This window comes from Plectropomus leopardus, chromosome 18 (genome assembly GCF_026936395.1).
Source record: "Plectropomus leopardus strain MGB_pleo_1.0 chromosome 18, ASM2693639v1, whole genome shotgun sequence".
Lineage (NCBI taxonomy): Eukaryota > Metazoa > Chordata > Actinopteri > Perciformes > Serranidae > Plectropomus > Plectropomus leopardus.
In genome coordinates this window covers 28,981,098-29,000,849 of record NC_142193.1, presented here as the reverse complement: position 1 = coordinate 29,000,849, position 19,752 = coordinate 28,981,098, and the positions used below count along the sequence as shown (strand labels likewise).

Here is a 19,752-nt window from a genome sequence, read left to right as displayed (position 1 = left end):
TGCAGCACAAGAAAAGAGATGTCGATCCAGGTTTGAAAGGGTTAAATGTGAATATGTTCTTTATGAATCCTGAAAAATACTCAGATGGTCTACTCCGTGCATACTATCCCAATGAGACAGACATTAAAGGGAGCTCAATGAGATGGTGATTTCCTTCTCTATAAAAAAGGCATGAGGATTAATTGAAGGTGACTCCAGCGTTTGAGTTGTCACGCTGCAGCCGGAGGCCAACATCAGGACCGTGTCGCGCTCAGCCCTAAACTGTAAGTGCGTCAGAACGGTTCTGACAGGGAGCAAGACTCAGTCGTGTCATCCGTTAGTCATTTCTACTGCCAGAGGATGCCCTAAAAAAACAGAACAAGACTTCTTGCATAGATTGCGAGACTAAAAAACAACACATGTATTAGCAGGGAGAGGATCGGCTGTTTTTAATGGGTGCACGAGCCACGGCCCTAACCTAAAAAGCTTTACAGATGTGGCAAACATGTTCACACAAGGAAAAGTGGCGGACTGACAACTCATTATTATTGATTCAGAACTCTGCTAGGACACGAGGGAGAAAATGTATTACAGCTATTTAAGTCTATTTATAAGTCCTGACACTGCTTTACTGTCAGTTTTCGAATTGATTTGAGAACGTGTTTTTGAAGTACCTGACAATTTGTCGGACATGTATGCAAATATACAACCCAAAACGGCCCCTCAGGCCCTCTGGCACAAGTCTGTTTGGAAGATCTTCCAAAGTGCAGCACAAACACTACAGATAACAGCTGGTATTTAAGGCAACGCCCACAAAACGCCCCATTATGGCAAGGGAGAAAAAAACCCAAACATTTTCGACCATGCTGCAGTGTAGCTTTCAGCACATACATCCACCAAAACCTCTACGCCAACAGAGACAGACCTTGTGGTTAATGAGTAACTTAACAAGATATAGCAAGAAATTAGTGAAAAATGACAAAAAAAATTACCTAAGAAATCAGAAAAAAAGCAAAAAACAAACAAGACAATGACCTAAAAAAGTGCTAAAAACTGTACGGCTACTCTATACTTTTTTCCTGTGACAAAATTTTAAATATATATTATATTATATATTATATAAACAATTATGAGTATAGTTTTATAGTTTTCCTTTATTATTATTATTATTTTTTTTTACCCCTTTTGTTTAAATTTTCAAGTAATTTTCTTGTCAAAAATTTCTTGCAATTTGTGTCATTTCTTACCAAGTTGCTTCTTGCCTTTTGCTCTATGTTCTCAAAAAACCAAACCAGTTTATTCAGGTTTCAAAGGGTTAAACAGCCTGTAAAAGGCATCTGAACGCAGCACAAGAAACCTAAAGAGTAAGATCTTTTTAGTTTAACCAGAAATGGCTGCAGAATTGTTATCATCAAACCCACAAGACTCTGCTTTAATAAACAGTGATATCATCATTGGAAAACACACGTCATTTACCATCAACAGAAACAAAATAGCTTTTACAAAAGCTGCTTTGGTTCTTTTTTTTCACTGTTCCAACAATCACCAAATCTAGTTTTGGCTGAAATAAACCCCAATAATTCAACCAGTTAAATGTGAAAATATGCTGGCTGCAAACACGCTAAAATTACTGTTTATTTAAATGGAGTCTGGTGGGTTTGGCGGAGGTGATTTCTGGGCTGTTTTTGGTTTAACAAAAGGGATCTTAAGATTTATCCAAACAGTGTTAGATTGTTTAGACACTGGTAAAAATTAGTTGAGAGCCTCAAAGGACTTGTAGCTCTAAAAGCTGCAAATCCCTGCATGATATCATTGTACCGCATTGTCAAAACATGCTAATGGCGTTGAGCAATGTCAGCGCTGTTACACCGTCTAACACCGACTGCATCTGTTAGTTAGGCAGCATGTATTTGATCGTCTTTTATCTATTTTCATGGTTTTATGATTTCATTTTTCTTTCTTGTCTGCAGTCTTATATTAGTGGTTTCTGTTGTTTTATCAGCTTGATCAGTCGTCTGTGGAGCATACTAAATTGCACCAACCTGTATGAAAGAGCTATACAAATAAAGTTTGACAGATTGATTGATTATAACAGACTATGAGCAAACAGCATGTCGTGAGGAATTTGCATTTACTAAATAATAAATCGATTGTGCGTTTAGCGTAGCAGCATCTAAAGCCTGGCTCACGCTTCCACAGCCCCATGACGAACTCCCCTGAGGGGCTTCGATGGGAGGCAGTCTGGACAGTGAGTCACAACGGACCCCAGAGAGGCGTCCCGACCCGAGTCAACCCTGTCCCCGATCCCTCGTCTATACCCACTGCCCACAAGGGAATGACACTCGGGGCAGCGTGCATCAGCCTGTTTGGCCCAAAAGCTGGCTTCTATGTCACATCTGAGCAAAGTAACCTACATCCAGTAGTCCTGACAAGGCTGTGCTGTGTGATCTCGTGGGTCCACGCTACACTAACTGCCTGTTTCTAAATAAAGAAGTGAGCTAGTACTGGCAGAAAGAGAACAGGGAGGAAGAGGGAGAGAGCAAAGATGTCTGGGACCACGTTAATCTTTAATACTGAAAGGAGAACAAAAATAACTCCTCTGAATCCCCCAGCTGGAGCCCTGGGCTGTGGTAAAAGCAGCACACTCATTGTGCAAGGGCAATCAAGAAGTGCGTGCCATCCACAACCTGGCAAAGGCAACATGAAATAAGATTAAAGCCGGGGAGCGACGGGTGGCAACACAATCGGGGTGTGGTCTCATCAGAAGTTTGAACAAGCTCTCACAGCTGATCCTCAGCGTTTAGAATTAGCTTTGGGGAAGTGAAAGGTGTGTTACTGATACCGAGGCTGTTGGATCACGTCGATGCAATTTTATTGGTATAAAAATCTGCCTAAGCTAAACCACTAATGCACTCATCAATGACGCATTAATGTTCTGTGTTTGGACCTGAATGAGTTCACTGGAGGATCAGAAAGGTTAAAAAATGCTGATGAGGACATGGAAGTAAAAGTGTGTGTGTTACTGTGGCAAAACAAAAGCCTCTTTGCAACAGAGACGATGAAAATGATAATCGGGTGGCACAGTGGTACAATGTAGGTCAATGTTGCACCAAATCAGAATCACTGCAGAACTGCAGTGGTGACTGAGGTGAGGACCTTTTTAACAAAAAAATCAACGTTTTCAATCAGTCAGTTAAGTCGGAGCAGAGAAGCTGAATCTAAAGTTTATTCTCTGAAATGGTGCTTCCCAACTTTTCTATGAAAAATGAATTAATCCAAATTCATGCATATCCCATGTATTTTGTGACCGATGTGACCAATGCAATCAATGTGACCAATGTGTGAGCTTTGAGTGAACTTTATGTCCTCCACTTTATGTTTCTTTTCCTAAACCTAACCACAGTAACTTTGATTCCCTACTCGCCTCACCTCTGTAACTGTATGTTAATTAAGTACGTTAAGGACGTCATGTCATTCATTGGGCACTAATTTGTTTATCATTTGAACTGTTTTGCATGCATTTTCATAGGATATCATACAAATCGGTCAACGAGAACACGTTGAATCTGTACCAAAGTACCAAGATAGTATCGAATTGTGAGATAAGACTATCGGCCAGCCCTAATGCAAAACTCCTTAACTTAATTTGAGAAACACTGAATAAGATATGAAGATTTTAAGCCTCGAATTGTTCACAGATGAACAAGACGTTAAAAGGTGAAATGAGAATGAGCTCCTGAAAAAGAATGTTTGAGTCTGTTGCGCCTGAATTAGAGAGTAAAAGATAAGAAAAGAATTACAGGAAGAGAAGAATGGAGAGAATTAGAAGATAGAGAACCTGGCATTAGAGATGAAGTGTGCTGAGGGGATATTCAGAGAGAGCATTCACTATAATCTGTCAGATAAAAGGAATACCGATAATCCAAAAAGGCAGGACGACTTCAGAGAGCGCTGGAAATGAACCAGGCCGCTGAGAGAGGAAGATGGAGAGAGATGGGACAGAGGAACAGATAATATTCATCCGATTACACATTATCTTCTATCAATGTCTTCTTCTGTCTCATCAAAGAAGGCAGATGAAACCCGTAGCAGTATTTAAGAGACCAGACCACAGTGAAATAAAGTCTTGTGTTGTTGTGGGATCAGAAGTTGTTTAACAACACTTGGCTGCAGTGACAATGCCCGAATATAGTGACGCATTGCTGCTTGAATAATTTTAAGCGTCCGTTCATTCTGTAATTAAGCTCCCTGTCGGCTGGATGACAGCGAAGCCTGTAAGAGTTATTGTACTCTTTAAATGATTCTACTTAAACTCAATGGGCAGCTTGTAGGAAGCTGTGCTCATTGTTCACATCTCACCGCAGGCCTCGCGGAGAGAAACAACACCATGAATCGGGGTTAAAGCAAATGTTGGACAGAAAGCCCAGAAATGCACTGGAGCTGAAAAACGGGATGACTGACAGTTAGTGGCTAAAGGCACGCACGGAAAAAAAACTAAAGTTCGCATTGGTGGCCCGAGGATCATTAATAACACTCGAGCTTTATTGCGACTGCACGTTTGTGTGAAAACATGGTTGCCTGCTGGTGCTGCGATACAACAAGAGTCAGGCTATGATTTAAATAATGAGATGCACCATGAAAGGGCCGAATGAGTAAGCAGGAGCTAAGCAGGCATGCAGGCAGACATCTACCCTGCAGCAAAGGCGACAAACCATGCAGGGAGGACCTCCCTCCTCTCAAGACAAGCAGCAAATTAAAGATGATACTGTGTTAATTAAGCACCAGAAACATAGAGGCGGGGTCCTCATCCTGGTTTAAGTCACGTGACTGAGGGCACTTTGGAAAATTTACTGTTAAGTGAACCTCTCCTCTCTTAATGTGACCATCCCTTTTCAAACGTGTCTTTATGGGACTATAGGAGCCAGCTGGAGCTCAGCGGTAGCTCTGAGACTAAGGGGTGTCAGCAAAGCAGGAAGTGCCGACCTCGGCTCTCCATGTTCTATAATGTAAATAAAATCCTGAGAGCTTGTCTACGGTGCAGGATTAAAACAGAAAAAAGCTCAGAGTTATAGCCTATATACAATCTGAGATGCTCTGGGTTCAAATTCCACATCTGTCCATCTGACAGACAGAATTGTCAACTCGTTACACTCTGTTTCTGTCTTCAGTCTGACACTGCGTCCACTCTACTGATTTCCTGGGGAAAAAGAGGTTTAACTTCCTAACCAGTCACCTGAGGCCAACATATCTGCCCGACTCTAACGCCATTTTCAGTCTAACTGATGTGTAGCCATGACAGCACTCCTGGTTTGCCAGGGTTCTGGGAGAAAACTACAGTGTTGGCTAATACTGAGAAGACATGCTGATTTAAAGGGGACCTATTATGCTTTCTGGGCTTTTCCTTTTTCTTTATTGTTTTGTGTGGCATTTTTGTGCTTGTTAAAGGTCTCCTAAGACACAAAGCCCAAAGTCCAAGCCAAAGGGAGCTCTCTCTCCTTTAGAAGTCACTACTTCAGACCAAAAAAATAATAATTATTATAAACACTATTATTGAACAGTATCCCATTATAATTCCTTTAAAACAGTTTACAGAACTCCGAACCACAAAACTTAGATGTTACCTCCTTTTAATGTTCAAGTGTTTCAGTTTGGTAGATTAAAATATATAATATCAGTAGGACCATATAAATTATGAATAATGTAAGTCAATGTGCAGCCATTATCTCTTATTAAAATGTTTCATGAAATCTAATTCATTCACATAAAATAAAATGAAAGAAGAAAGAGTCGAGAAAATTAGGATAAAGATGTTCAATAGAGGTCACGATGTGTTTTTAATAAATATGTTCAGCTTATGTTTGAGAGCAGCTGATATGTAGGTCTGGCACAAAGAGAAAAAGCCATGTTCTGCTCTATCTATTACATCTATCACATGTCTGCAGCATGAGTGAACACATCCACTAACACGCCCTTCACACTCAAACCTTTGTCTCCCACTCTCAAACATGCACGCCTCCTTCTGTCCATCTTTCCGTCTCTCTCTCTCTCTCTCTCCGACTCCTTCCCACTGAATCCATTTGGTAATTGGCTCTGCGGCTGCACCTCTATACCATCATGGCATCAGCGGAGGACTGCATCACACAGTCATCTGCCACACCCATAGCAGGACGGAGGATTTACAGCCGGCGCAACATGTCGTCCGTTTCATGCTGGACGGTAGAATGGTGACTGGGGCGTGGACACACACACACACACACACACCAGTGCCGGACCATTACATCAGCAGCAATTTGTTAGATCATGAGGAGGGTTGCATTCAATTCACTCACTGCAATAAAAATTCATCATCCCTGAGGGACCATCAATGTGGGGAAACAGCATGACTAATGTGGGAACATGGGTGGTGAGAGGATGGCAGGGGAGTAAAAATGGAGAACCACCTGATCACCGACAGCAAGCTCATTTCCTCCTCTGGGTTTGTAAGAAGGACTGAATACCCTTCCTCTGTCCTCTGTCTACTATAGGGGAATATTCGCCTCTGCTTCACACAGAGATACCCTCTGGTCCCCAGCTTCTTTCTGCCACCTCTGCCTCTCTCACACACACACACTCACGCACACAATTTGCACTCTCTGCGTGCACAGCTCACACTCTGTATGTATCTCTGGCAGCAGTGATGGGCGCTCAGCAGGGACACATGACTTATTCAGCCATGTAGCCTCCATACTGAACTGCCACCATTTTTGTTTCCCTTCACTCTAGTGCATCCGCAGACGGCAGGGCAGGCGAGAGAGAAAGCAGCTCAGCAGCACGTGCGCACGTACCACGTGTTCAACAAATCAGTACGTCTCTCCTCCCCCTTTACCTCCCCATCACACTGAGTAATACACCAGAAAATGAACACATGCCCTGCATCCTAATTACATGCTGCTCCCACTATGGAGGCGTCCATACTGTACATGAACATACACTGAAGCACCTATAGCATGAGATCAATGGTAAACTGGACACTTATCATCTTTGCAGCAGCTTGAATGAGATGAAAACTGGTACATATTCATGCACACAAACTGACACATAAGCTGTTAGCACACTCACACATACACATGATGTTCAAACAACCCATAATGATTTCTACTTTCTCCATTTGCACACTAATCAGGCTCAAACTGCCACAAGCGGCATGCTGCGGGCAGTCAGCTTCAGACAGCAGGTGCACACAGACACACAGACACACACACACAGACACACACACACACACACAGAGGACGCTGACACCAGCATCTTCACTTTAGTTGCTATATGCACTTCACAGTCATAAATAAAGATGCAAATCACAAGTTCATTACAATATTACTATATCACATTGATTCTTTAGACAATAATATATTATTCGCTAAATTTCACAAAGTTGGCCACACAGACAGCCATCTGAATTTCAAAATAAAGGCTTAACTAAACAGGCTGTTCTTGTGCACTGTTTGTATGTAAACTAAGAAAAGTAAAGCACCAGCATTCGTATCTAACCTGTAATCTGAAGGGCTGTGATCACTAGACCACTGCACTGACGGGAGTATGAAGAGTATAGTAGAGTAGAGTAGAGCAAAAGTATTTGTAAGGAGGCAGGTTGGGGTGGAGGATGAGTCAAACAAACACACGAATTTCCCCACAGGAAACCAATATTTATATCCTGTGCGAAACTAGTGAACTTTATTAGTATTTTGAGGTACACTGTCACCATGTTTCTTTTCCTTAACCTAACCTAACCAACATATGCATGAGGAAAGATACATTCATCTCAATGTTATTTTGCATTGATTAAATTAAATTGTTGATCAATACATTGATCAGGATTGATGTATCGTTACACCCTAGTCATAACATTTGGCGCTTAAACAATACATCACCATAGACTCAGCTTCAACATGCTCACACGCTGCTGTTTCTGTAGACGGTTTACTTGCACTGTGTGACAACAACTAGTTTCTTAGCTGGTGAAATGCTGTCACAGTTTGAATGATCTGTAAAGAAAAGGCTACCTTGACAAAAGGTTTTTTAGATGCATGAGCTTTCAACGAGTCAACAGTAAGGCTGAGCAATGTGGAGAAAAATCAAATATTACAATATTTTTACCAAGTATCTCTCAAAAACAACATTTCACTGATACTGTAGGACTGACTATAGCTGCTTTCACAAATATTTACACAATGAGATTTTTGCTAATCATCAGCAATGTAGAAAAAATGACAAAGTGAGCAAATAATAGCATAGCTAGAACAGTCTGCTACGTTCAGAAAATGACATCACTTTACTGTAATGCAGACTTTTAGAACAGGAAAAGCAAACACAGACGATATAAGAATATCCAAAATCTAAGATGATATTTTGTCTCATATATTGATACTGATGTTGATCCATTGCCTGGCCCTAGTCAGAAGTCTGTTTTAAAAAAAGGTTTACTGAGTCACAAAAATCAGTCAAAGAATGAGGCATGATTAAGTCACTGGCCTCAACAGTTAAAAACCTAATTTAATTTTGCTAAAACCTCCAGCTGAACAGAAAGAAAGAAAACACTTGAGTGGCCTTAAATTAGATTGACGTCACTTAGTGAACCTGCATTTGCTCTGCACTTTTATTTGTCTGATGACTGGAACCTGCTGCACCTTACCAAATTAAATCAATTGAACCTCACGACTAACACTACAGAAGTTGCCTGTGTGTGTGTGTATGTGTGTGTGTGTGTGTGTGTGTGTGCGTGTGTGTGTGTGTGTGCGTGTGTGCGTGTGTACGTGACAGCAACAGTGGACGCAGGGTATGTCTGGTGTGGCAATTAATGTGTTGGTCTCTCTCTACCACTCTGCTGATAGGGGGCCTGAATTAAGGATTGAGTTAGGTTGGAAAAGGGCAAAATCTAATTAAAGCAGAAATTTATGGCCCTGTCAAAGCACATCACACACACACACACACACGCACACACACACACACACACACACACACACACACACACACACACACACACACACACACACACACACACACAACAAAGTATGCCTACAAGGGTACGTGGTACTGTCAGAGGAGCCTATCATCAGTAATGGTTATACCTCTCTCGTGGGGATTCATATGTACGTCTAGTACAGATAAATCCTTTTTAGGGCTTCACATCTACTGTGTTTTACTGACTCATACACGAAAAACACAAAATACTGCTTTTAATGCCGGCCTTCACCAGGAATCTTTTCAAATGATTTCACTGTAAGCAGACTCATTTTTTAAACAGTTTGCCTTTCATTCCCAGTCTCCTTCCCCTAAAAAAAGCACAGATATCTGACAAGGCTGGTAGTGAGTTGACGCGATGGAATCCAAAATGTAAATTTTGTACACAAAAACAGTTTATTTTTGAAGATTATATGCCAAATTGTCTAGAATACTGTTGACATGTAACTCCTTTCATCTTTTCTTTCTAGACTTTTGTGTTGTAGCAGACACGCAAGGAGTTGTTAACGTAATATTTTTTTGAAGGGAGTAAGTCTTAGTGTCTTCCACCAGGAGCAGACTGGGAAAAAATATCAAAAGTAATCTAGTTGTCTTGGAAACAGTGATCCTATATAATCCTAAATTTAATAGTGTGTGACTAAAAACTCACATTGTCTTTGGATGCGAGAGGGTGTCACACTTCAAAGTTGTCTAGTTTATGGTAGGTTTACAGTGCATTTAGATACACACTTTTAATCCAATCTCAACCTGATTCCAATATTAGCCTCGTCTAGATTTTAGCTCAGTCTCTCATTAGTCTAGTTATTTAAAAGCCCCGCTTGTAACTTGATGAGTGTCCTATGAGTAAAGGAAAGGCTGTGTGGGTGCACAAACTGGGCATTTACTTTATTGATAAGGACTGAAAAGTGACTTGTGATAGGACCAAAACAAGCTCTTCTTGTGACTTGGACTCATACAGTTCAAGGTCCGCAGGTAGAGGACAGATGTCGTGCATTTTACATCACATGTTTAAATCATGTACAATGTTTGGCATGACTATTTATTTAGATTATGTTGGAAAAATGTAACACTTAAATCAAGACCTGCCCTTTTATCGTGATATTTGGTGAGCCTGAAGACTGGAAACTCTTGACTTCACACAATTTAACATTTTACTTTAGAAAGTGCTTTTTCTGTGATTATTATGCTTTTTTTTCAATACTACAATGGAAGCACTTGTAATTCATGTTACTACTATAAAGCCAACAAGGTATGAGTCAATAGTTTTTTCATCCCACTTAAGATACAACCATGTGCCCTTCATGATGAAAGCAAGCTGCCAAACGTCAGGCCTGTTGATTGGCTCCTGATGGCTTTGAACACCACACGTGCCAAAAAAACACTGAAGACCTGCAGCACCTCTTATCCGCCTCCTTTAAGGCAGAATGTTACGTTTTGATGCCCCTCTGACTCCTTTATGTATCTCTGTATTTTGTCAACACGTGCCTCCTCTTTGTTAATCTGTTTTCACTAACTGTCACTGGCTGAATTCGAGCTGCCACAGACGTTAAAGGAACACTTTGTCAATTTTGAACCAGCTCTGTCATCAGTTTGTGCAGAGCAACGGTGTTTGACTTTTTTTTGTGCCGCCAACACTAGGTAGCTCCCTGGACATTTGCCGGCAGACGTCTGCGATGACACAGAGCTTGTTAAAAATCCCCTTAACTACCCATATTACTATGTTCCACAGGGTGTCTACAGGTAGAAACAATTTAAATTTAAGACTTTTAAGACACTTCTAATACCTCTTTATGTGAAACCTTCTACCTGAATGCATCAAAGCTGCACTCTGTGTAGGAGGAGTGAAAATAGGGGCATTGCACATACACATGTGTTGCATTGAAGACTACTCCCCTGTCGAATAGTGTTTACCTCCCATTAACTTTTCACTGTTAATAATTTTAAAGTCAGTGTTTCAGATATTGTGTAAAACCAAATTTACACCTCACAGTGAAAATATGGAGGCAACACCTGTTAACAATGACACTGTGAGAGTTCATTTCACACTTAAATGTTGAGGAGTGTTTGGTTTTATGATGGATAATCATTTCTGTATCCACAGAGAACTTGGTGAACATTTACAGTTTGTGAGTAGTTTTTAAAAAAATCACCATGACAGTTCACAAAGGTCACACAATGGGCATTCTGTACCACACTGGTGATTACCAACATGCCCTTGTGTAATACTTTTTAATTAGATGTTTGTACATCGCGCTTTAATCTGAGTGTAATCTCAACAATCCAACTGCTACGCGAGGCACGTGGTGTGGGTGTGTGTGTGTGTGTGTGCGTGTGCGTGTGTGTGCGTGTGTGTGTGTGTGGTGACCTAAGGGATTTTCATGTGAAACACCTTTCTATAAGGGGAAAGGAAGTCCCTGGCAACTTAATGACAAAAAAGAAGAAAATCAAATTATACTTGAGATGGTAACTTTTGTGTTATGTTTGTATTACAAGCCAACATCTGTTTTAATATTTGACAGTATGTCAGCAGATATCATTTTTGTTCACATAATCCCAAAACATAAATAAAATATTTCTAATAACAATACCCTCCGCTGGTTTGGACTTGACAGAAATCTGTGGTGGAAACGTCTTTCAATAGGGCTGTGAGGGTAATCGCACCATCACAATACTGCCGTCACATGATGCCATTGTGGTGATGAGGTCATCACCATATTGTTTGGGAGTTTTTTTGAGCTGATATAATAAACTGGCTCTGAAGCAGCCCTTCTGTCTGCAGAAGGGCTGTAGCCTCTGTAGCCTCACTTAATTTCCTACCCACAGCACTATCTGGCTGGTTACATGTAATGAGTCACAGCCTTTCAACACTGAAGGCTGCCGCGCCACAAAAGGCAAAGATGGGAGACTGAAGCTGCTCCATGAGCGAATTGAGTCAGAGCTGTGTGCTGAATGTAAGACAGCAAATCTCCAAAACTAGAGCTACATAAACACCCAGTGTTTCTACTGGTAACGTTCTGCTATTAACAGAAGTTACTGGATGTTACATACAAGGAGAGGTAGACGGAGTGAGACTGCGCCTGGATGTGGGCGATAGATGTGAGGAGTTAATCATAGTTTTTAAAAATGCAGCTCAGTGATGATAGAGAAATTTCCTAAAACATACATATTTAACCTTTTTTAAACGTTTTCAGACCTCCCAACGCACACTCAACCCATGCTGACCACTGTAAAGTCCAATAAAAAACTTAATATATAAAGTTAAAAAACATATACCGCGGTGACACGGGGCACACAATTAGATTTTTCACCCTAGCAAGAAAAAAAATCCATATCGTCACAACCCTATAATGCCAAACTATCTAATTAAAGAAGTATTTCACTGTCAGAAAAAGCATCCTTTCATAAATTCTGGGTTGTCTGCTTAAGTAGAAAGAAGCACTGAGTTTTAAAAAGGGTGCTAAATAAAGACAGAAAACTGAGAAAAGGACTGAAAAACCTACAACTAACACAATACACTGCACCGCACAGGACCAATAAACACTCCTGCTGTGGCTGACATAATGCAAACTCAGATGTTGACAATATGGTGCCTGGCTGGTAATCTCATATAAGATAAAATATGTTTATGAAAACATGTGAGGCAAGAAATGGGAAGCAGTTACAGTATATTGGCGGATATTTGATTGGTACTGCTTAGTTTTACTGTTTGATCTCAGTTCTTTCAGCCTCTGCTTTCACCTTGCAGGCAGTATGGTGCCCGCTTCCTGTTCACAAACTCTCTTATTTCAGCCAAACAGTGCACTAAAATAGGGCGGGTGCTTTTCACAATCTGCGTCTAAAATGTTTGTGGTTGGGGTGGCTGTCATACCAAAATACGGATGTACAATGTGTCTTTTCATCAACAGCCTGAAGGCCAGGTTAAATCTGCGTAATGTGTCATCCGGCAGATTTGAGTGGAGAAAGGAGCAGTAAGATCTGACAAGATGGAGTGAAGTTTATCACAGTTCATTTACTCACACTACCCACTTTGTTATGATACAGAGCTGGTTAAAAACCAACATGTCCTTTTGAGCATCTCGCTTGCAACGCGTGGTTGTTTTCCAGTTTCTTTATGTTATAATAAGTTTTCTATAAATGCTCCAGTCTGTTTGACGCAAGTGTTCCAGACTGAACAATGTGTCCACACAGATGTACCAACATGGTGACATAACACATCATTACAGACACTATGTAAAGAAGAAAGACACTATTGCTCGAACAAACAAACAAGAAGCGAAGGCAGCGAGATGAAAAAAGAAAAAAGAACAGTCAGGCTCCCAAAGGCTCTTCTTCATCACTGTTATCACTGTCTCAGACAAAGACTTCCTTCAGACTCCTCTCTCGGTCCGTCTCCAAGTCACCTCCGGAGCCGACACCACGCACACAGTGTGACTCAGGTGAGAAACACATGCTGACCTGATTGCACACAGATACTCACAAACCATACTGGTGTACTGAAACGTACACAAGGGCTCGCTCAAAACAAACACCAGGGTTCCCACACATTGTCATGGACAAAATTTCAAAGCTTTTCCATAACATTTCAAAAACCCAAAGTATTTTTTTTTCTTACCCCACTAAGACAGTGTTTTTCAACAGTATGTGATTCAAACTCCATATAAACATAATTTTAGCATCCCACATGAGGTGATAAAGGACCGTCAGAAATTTGAAAATCCACAATCTGGCTATGATAAATGGTGTCATTTTGGTGATTTTTAAAGAAAACGTGCCTTCTGAGCCCGTTCTTCCATTATATATATATATATATGTTTCCTATTTTTATTGGAAACAGACATTTCTGTATATACATACATTTTTAAGTTTCCAATAAAAATAGTCAAAAAAAATAAAAAAAGATGTGAAAAATCACCTTTTTTTATGAAAAGAAAACATGCCATGTTTTCTTCGAAAATAAGCATTACAATACATACTAAATACAGCCATTTAAAGCTGTATGCTCCTGCCCTAAAACCAAAAGAGCTTAAAAAATGATTTGCCATGCCTAGTTGGCATACATGAAGGGAAAGAGAGATCTGATTCGACTGGCATAATTCTAAGTCGGGTATAGCCCTACACATTTCCATGATTTTTCAAAACAATGATTTTTACTAGTTCCACGATTGATGAAGTGAAATTCCATGACTTATCCAGGTTTTCAATGACTGTGGGAACACTGAAACATTAAGAGCATTCTCTCGTTCTCATTTAATTCTTCTTGCTGCCCCTCCCTCCCGCTCTAAACCCCACTCCTTCCCAAAACTTGGTTTATTAATAAAGCTGCTGTATAATGCTTGCTCTGGTGAATCCCTGCGAGGCATTCCTCTAAGGCTTGTTCTGACATTGGCTGGTTGCTGGCCTACTTATACCCGGCCTTTCCAAGCCTCTATGTGGGAGATCATTGTCCCTCATTCCTCGCGGGTGTTTTTTTCTTAAACAGGGTCTTCTTTGAACCTGTAGCCAAGTGAAGCCGTTTAAACCAACGGCTTCTCACTTGGCACCGAGCAGCTTTATAGAGCTGAATTTAGTCCCAGCAGTTCTTATCTATGTGGAAACTCAGATTTGCTGATTTGCTATCAAATCAGTGTAAAGGTTAAAGAAAAAGAGCCTTTAGCCTTAAGGATGTTAGAGAATAGGACCGATTATAGACACTGCCTGCACATCCACACACAAAAAATCTCTTTCAGACGTGTGTGTGTATGTGTGTGTGTGTGTGTGTGTGTGTGTGTGTGTGTGTGTGTGTGTGTGTGTGTGTGTGTGTGGGTACGCAGACACTCCAGTAGGGGTGAGGCTTCAGTTTGTACATGAATGTCACACCTACCTGGTTGTCTTGGAAACAGGAGGCTTAGGTGAGGCAGTAGAGCTGGGCTTGGTGGGAGTCGCAGACGCAGTCTTGGTAGCTGAAGAAGAGGAGAAGAGACAAAGGAGAGGAGAGGAGAGGAGAGGAGAGGAGAGGAGAGGAAAGGAGAGGGAGAAGGAGAGAACGAGTAGAAAAGAAGGGAGAGGAGACAAGGAATGAGAGGAAAGTAGAGGTGAAGAAACAAGGGAGGAGATGAAATATGGGGGAGAGAGGAGGAGAGAGAACGAGGTAGGAGAAAGGGGGGGGATGAGGAGAGAAAACAGTAAAGAAACATGAGAACAATCAGAGCAGTATAATGTATTGTATATTACAGTATAATGTGGTGACGTAAATCACAGATGTAGGTCATGAGGATGTGGGCCAAATGTATATCCAGATTACCAGCAGCCACTCTGCCATGTATAATATGTATAATATGTATAATATGTGTATGATGTGTAATGCCTGTGCTGAATCCATCCTGTGTGCATGTATCTGCGTATCATCACATTACAGTGAACGCTCCTCATTAGAGCTGTGAAAACATTTCACGCCACAGTGACTGTGGATGTGGTTATTCTTACGCAGCCTACATTTTGAATCACGCTCTGCAACTTTTTGTTCTGTGGTGACATTTTAACCAACCTGCGGGCTTCTTAGCAGCAGCTGCAGTGGTGCTGGTTTTGACACCATTAGCAGTTGTTGTGGACGGCGTCTTCTTGGCCGCTGTTGTTCCGGTCATCGGTTTTGCGCCGTTGGTGGAGGCCCCTGTGGCTTTCTTCTCACCCACTTTGCTCTTGGAGGCTGGAGCGGCGGCCGCGGCTGTTGGTTTTTTGGCTGGAGCTGGGGTTGGGGTGGTCTTTTTGGCCGGAGCAGGTGCTGTTTTCTTAGCCACTCCGTTGGTCTGAGGCTTAGACACGCCATTTGAGAGGCGGCTCTGGGATGTGTTGGGCCGTGACCCGGACGTGGTCTTGGTCGGGCTGGTGGCGCCGGGTTTCGTCTTGGCCGTGGCCTTGTTGGTAGCCTTGGCTTTGGAGTCTCCTGCAGTCTTGTTGCTGGTCTTAGCAGCAGGGGTGTCCTTGGCCTGGTCTGGCTGGGGCTCCACCTGGCCAGTCTCTCCTGCGGGCTGCTGTGGCTGCTCCTCCTCCACCGGACTGGCTGCCTGGTTAGGCTCCTGTCCCGCTGCCGGAGCTGCCTCATTTACTGGATTGGATTCCAATGTTTCCATTGGCTCCAGCGCCGCCGTGGCAACCCCATCCGGCTTCATCTCCCCTTGAGTGGTAGTGGTCCGTCTCTGCACAGCAGGGCTGACTTAAATCTCACAGGATGGCCACAGGACGACAGGCTCTCTGTTGACGGCACGGTCTGATCTGGAGAAAGAGAATAATGAACAATACAGTTCAAGTCAACAGCAAGACCAGACATGAGGAGCAGTTCGTTGTCTCTCCTATCGGCAGACAGAGCTCCAGGAATGTTGTAATCCCTCAGAATCAGATAAAGTCATGGCTCGTATACAGCTTCAGCATCACACACACCCTCATCACGTTTACATTCACAGTTTAGTCGAGCTATGGTTATAGCTCAATCACGCCATTTAACTGGACTGCTGTTCTTGTCCCAGCATATAAGCAGTGAGAATCAGTTCATTGACTGAAGTATGTCTGACTCCACCTCGGTGGGTGGCGATATGTCCCCTTTCAGCTAGTTGCTATTGGATGTTATTCCAGTTGACCTATAATGTCACATACCAAACAAGTTAGCTTGAGAAATCTGCCTTGATTTCAGTCGGCTTATCATGTTTACTCATATTTAAAGGTTTTAGTCTGCTGCGCTGCGTTCAAAGATTAGAAAAGAACGGAGAATCAGAATTGCATTTCTGTCTACTACATCACTCCTGCTTTTTTAGAAATGAAATATTGTTATCACAGATAAAAAGTTAAATACAGAAAAAAGGGACAGTTGGGCACCGTTACTGAAATCCATGTACAGGAAAAAGTAACAGTATCGGTTGAAATGTGAACTGAACCTTAATTATCAGGCAAATTGATTGTGGGATAGAACTGGAACAGGATGTGCCATAATACTACATAGAAGATTGAACTGCTGCATTAATCCAAGAGAGGACTGAACAATATCTAGGACAATGCAACACATTGAGAAAGCACAAAGAAAGGCGGTCATACAAAAATACATCACAGCTTCATAAGTCACGCTCGGAGGGTAACAATTAGATCAACACATTTTATGTTTTGTGTCTTGGGGATCAAAGAGGGAGGAGCAGAGGAGTAAATGTCTGCTCCTGCAAAAACAACAAATTCTACAAATAGCTTTAATTAAGTTCAATGCCAACTGCAGTGCAGTGGCAAATGGTCCCCTCTGTGCTCCTAAAAAGCTCAGTGACACACTTGGCCGGCATAGCTGTGACGGGTTGGCTTCTTTTTTTTTTTCTTGGTACAAAATGGCATCAGAGTCACTAGTGTGGAAGACTAGTTTTCCGGGATAGTACACTTAAGGGAGCGCAAAAAGCTTTAGCACGCAAATTGCACACACACACACACACACACACACACACACACACACACACACACACATATGTATATGCCACCTGTAGTAATGTTAAGACACGCAAGTTTTGAATTTGCACATGCATAAGAAAAGCTTTGACAGCCTGCTTCACACTATTAGGCTAAAATGGTTATAAAAGGAAAAACAGGCTGAGGTGAGAAGAAGCTGGAGTGTATTTGCTAAGTGGGTCAAGGCTTGTACAATAAACCCAAAGACAGGACAGTTTGACTCATGGGCCACAAACGGAGCAGTCGGTGACATGAGCAACTGAGGACAAGAAGTGAAGCATATGAGACCTGATAAAGAGCACCCATCTGTAATACAAGCTGTCATACTTTGTCTGCATCAATCAGGGTTCATGCACATTTTTACCAATACATTTCCACAACTTTTTCATGACTTTGAGGCAAATTTTTTAAGACCATAATTTCTCTGAAAAAACCATAGATACTCTTTATTGGTTCTTTTTCCTTGCAGATTTTATAAAGGAAAAATGTCATGATTTTTAAAGAAAAATTTTTCAAATTTCCAGCAACCCTTGAACACATCATATATTATTACACAGGTTAGTGAAAAAAGTTCTATCACTTTTCCAAGACTTTCAGGGTATATTTAGTTTTCCAAAACTTTCCAGGCCTGGGAATTGCTATTTGCAAATGCCATGACTTTTGCAGGTTTTTCTTGATCGTATGAACCCTGATCAATATTAAACAACTGTCTTATTTGGTTCTCTCAGCTGCTGAGGAAAAGAAAAGGTTTCTATAAGTTTGAGAGAAGCAGAGAGGGAAGTGGGGGGGGGGTCAGCAGGAAACTTGCTTGTCAAAGTTTACAAACAGAGCGAGGAGCCGACTGTGCAGGAGGCTAAGTGGTGAGACAAACTCTGAGGCAACACAGAGGCCAGCCCAGAGGAAGAGGCTTGGCCTGTGGAGCATGGGAACACACAGAGAAGGTGGGACGGGGGGAGAAAAGAGACGGGGAAAAACAAGATGTAAAATGAGCTCACTATTGGCTGATCTTTGCTGTTCCGACTCAAAAAGCCAGACAACACTAGTCATCCTAGTTTCCACTGACCTAAACGTGCACACACTCACTGTCCTATTTCTAGAGGACAGACATCATCTTTATGCCGCGAGCTTCCTGGAAACAATTCCTGCACACTCTTCTCCGTCTTTCTGTCCCTCTTCCGTCATCCTTTACTCATCTTCTAAACTAAAGATCACATGTAAAAAAAGGCCTTCTTTCATTCTACGACTATCCTCCCTTTCTCTTATACATTTCCCCTCCTCGATTTCTTTTCTCCCCCACCACTACCGCTCTCCCTCCATCCCTCTGTTCTCTGTTTGCCTGTGCACAGATGGCTGGAGCAGCTGAGCAGGGCCAGAGGGGGAGAAACTGAGAAAAAAAAATCCATGTATCTCAAACAACACATAAGAACAGATACACACAGCTAGTGCAACAGGCCGCCACCCAAAACAACCAGGGAGGTCGAGAGGAAGACGACGGGTAGCTGCGAGGAACGAGTTATGCCGCACCCTTCGGTCACACAGGGTTTTAAAATGCCAGCGAGGCTACAAAATGTGGACAGTTGGCTTAATTATGTGACTACACACAACCAGTCACAGCTTTTAGAAGAGAGGGTGGACACTGGTATCACTGAGGGAGGGGAATAGAGACAGTTTGAGTCCCATACTGTTTTTATTTTTGTGTCAGAACAACCTGGGATTCAAGCTGGCTTTAAATTCTACCCTCACTCATGTTTTACTTAACTTTTAGATGTCTGAAGGAACAGAAGATCTTGGAATTGACAGTTTGATTAGCCTCTACCCCTATTAGGTCATGTCTACACACATACAGATATTTTAAAAACTGATATTTTATTCCACAATTGGCCTCCAAACCAACAGAGTTTCAGGTAATTAAAACAGAGATTATTTAAAATGCCTTACAAGATAAAGATTTTTCAAAACTCTGGTTACTTTGTATTTATGTCGACATGTAAAACAGAGCACTTGGAAAAAAAAAATGTGCATGCCTAGTGTTGTTTTGTGTAATAAGCATACACTAGAAACAACAATGGTGCACTACTGGTTTGTTTACATATGGTTAGCACTGATTAGTCTAATAACCACTTTACACTTGGACAAACAGAGGCATCTGCTGCACCCAGTGTTTATCTCCAAGTCAGCATCCTCACCAGTCGATGTAGAAAAAATAAATATGGAAATAATATAATCAGAACTGTTGTCATTTTGCAATGTAGAGCTAGTTATTTGGGTGGGTTGCACCAACTGTTCATAACTAAGCCTTGTCCTAACTGCTCAGTCAGTCTTTGT

At 41.7% G+C, this 19,752-nt stretch overlaps 1 protein-coding gene across 1 annotated transcript in view; it reads right to left on the bottom strand.

Moving 5' to 3' along the window:
- Positions 1-19,752, bottom strand: part of prr36b (proline rich 36b) — a 49,343-nt gene that overhangs the window by 10,482 nt on the left and 19,109 nt on the right. Inside the window, exons 2-3 of the mRNA XM_088091334.1 lie at positions 15,500-16,224; positions 14,837-14,915 (exon numbers count right to left, since the gene is read on the bottom strand). Coding sequence (XP_087947460.1) covers positions 14,837-14,915; positions 15,500-16,121 — 701 coding nt within the window. The 5' untranslated portion in view covers positions 16,122-16,224. The remainder of the gene's footprint in view (positions 1-14,836; positions 14,916-15,499; positions 16,225-19,752) is intronic.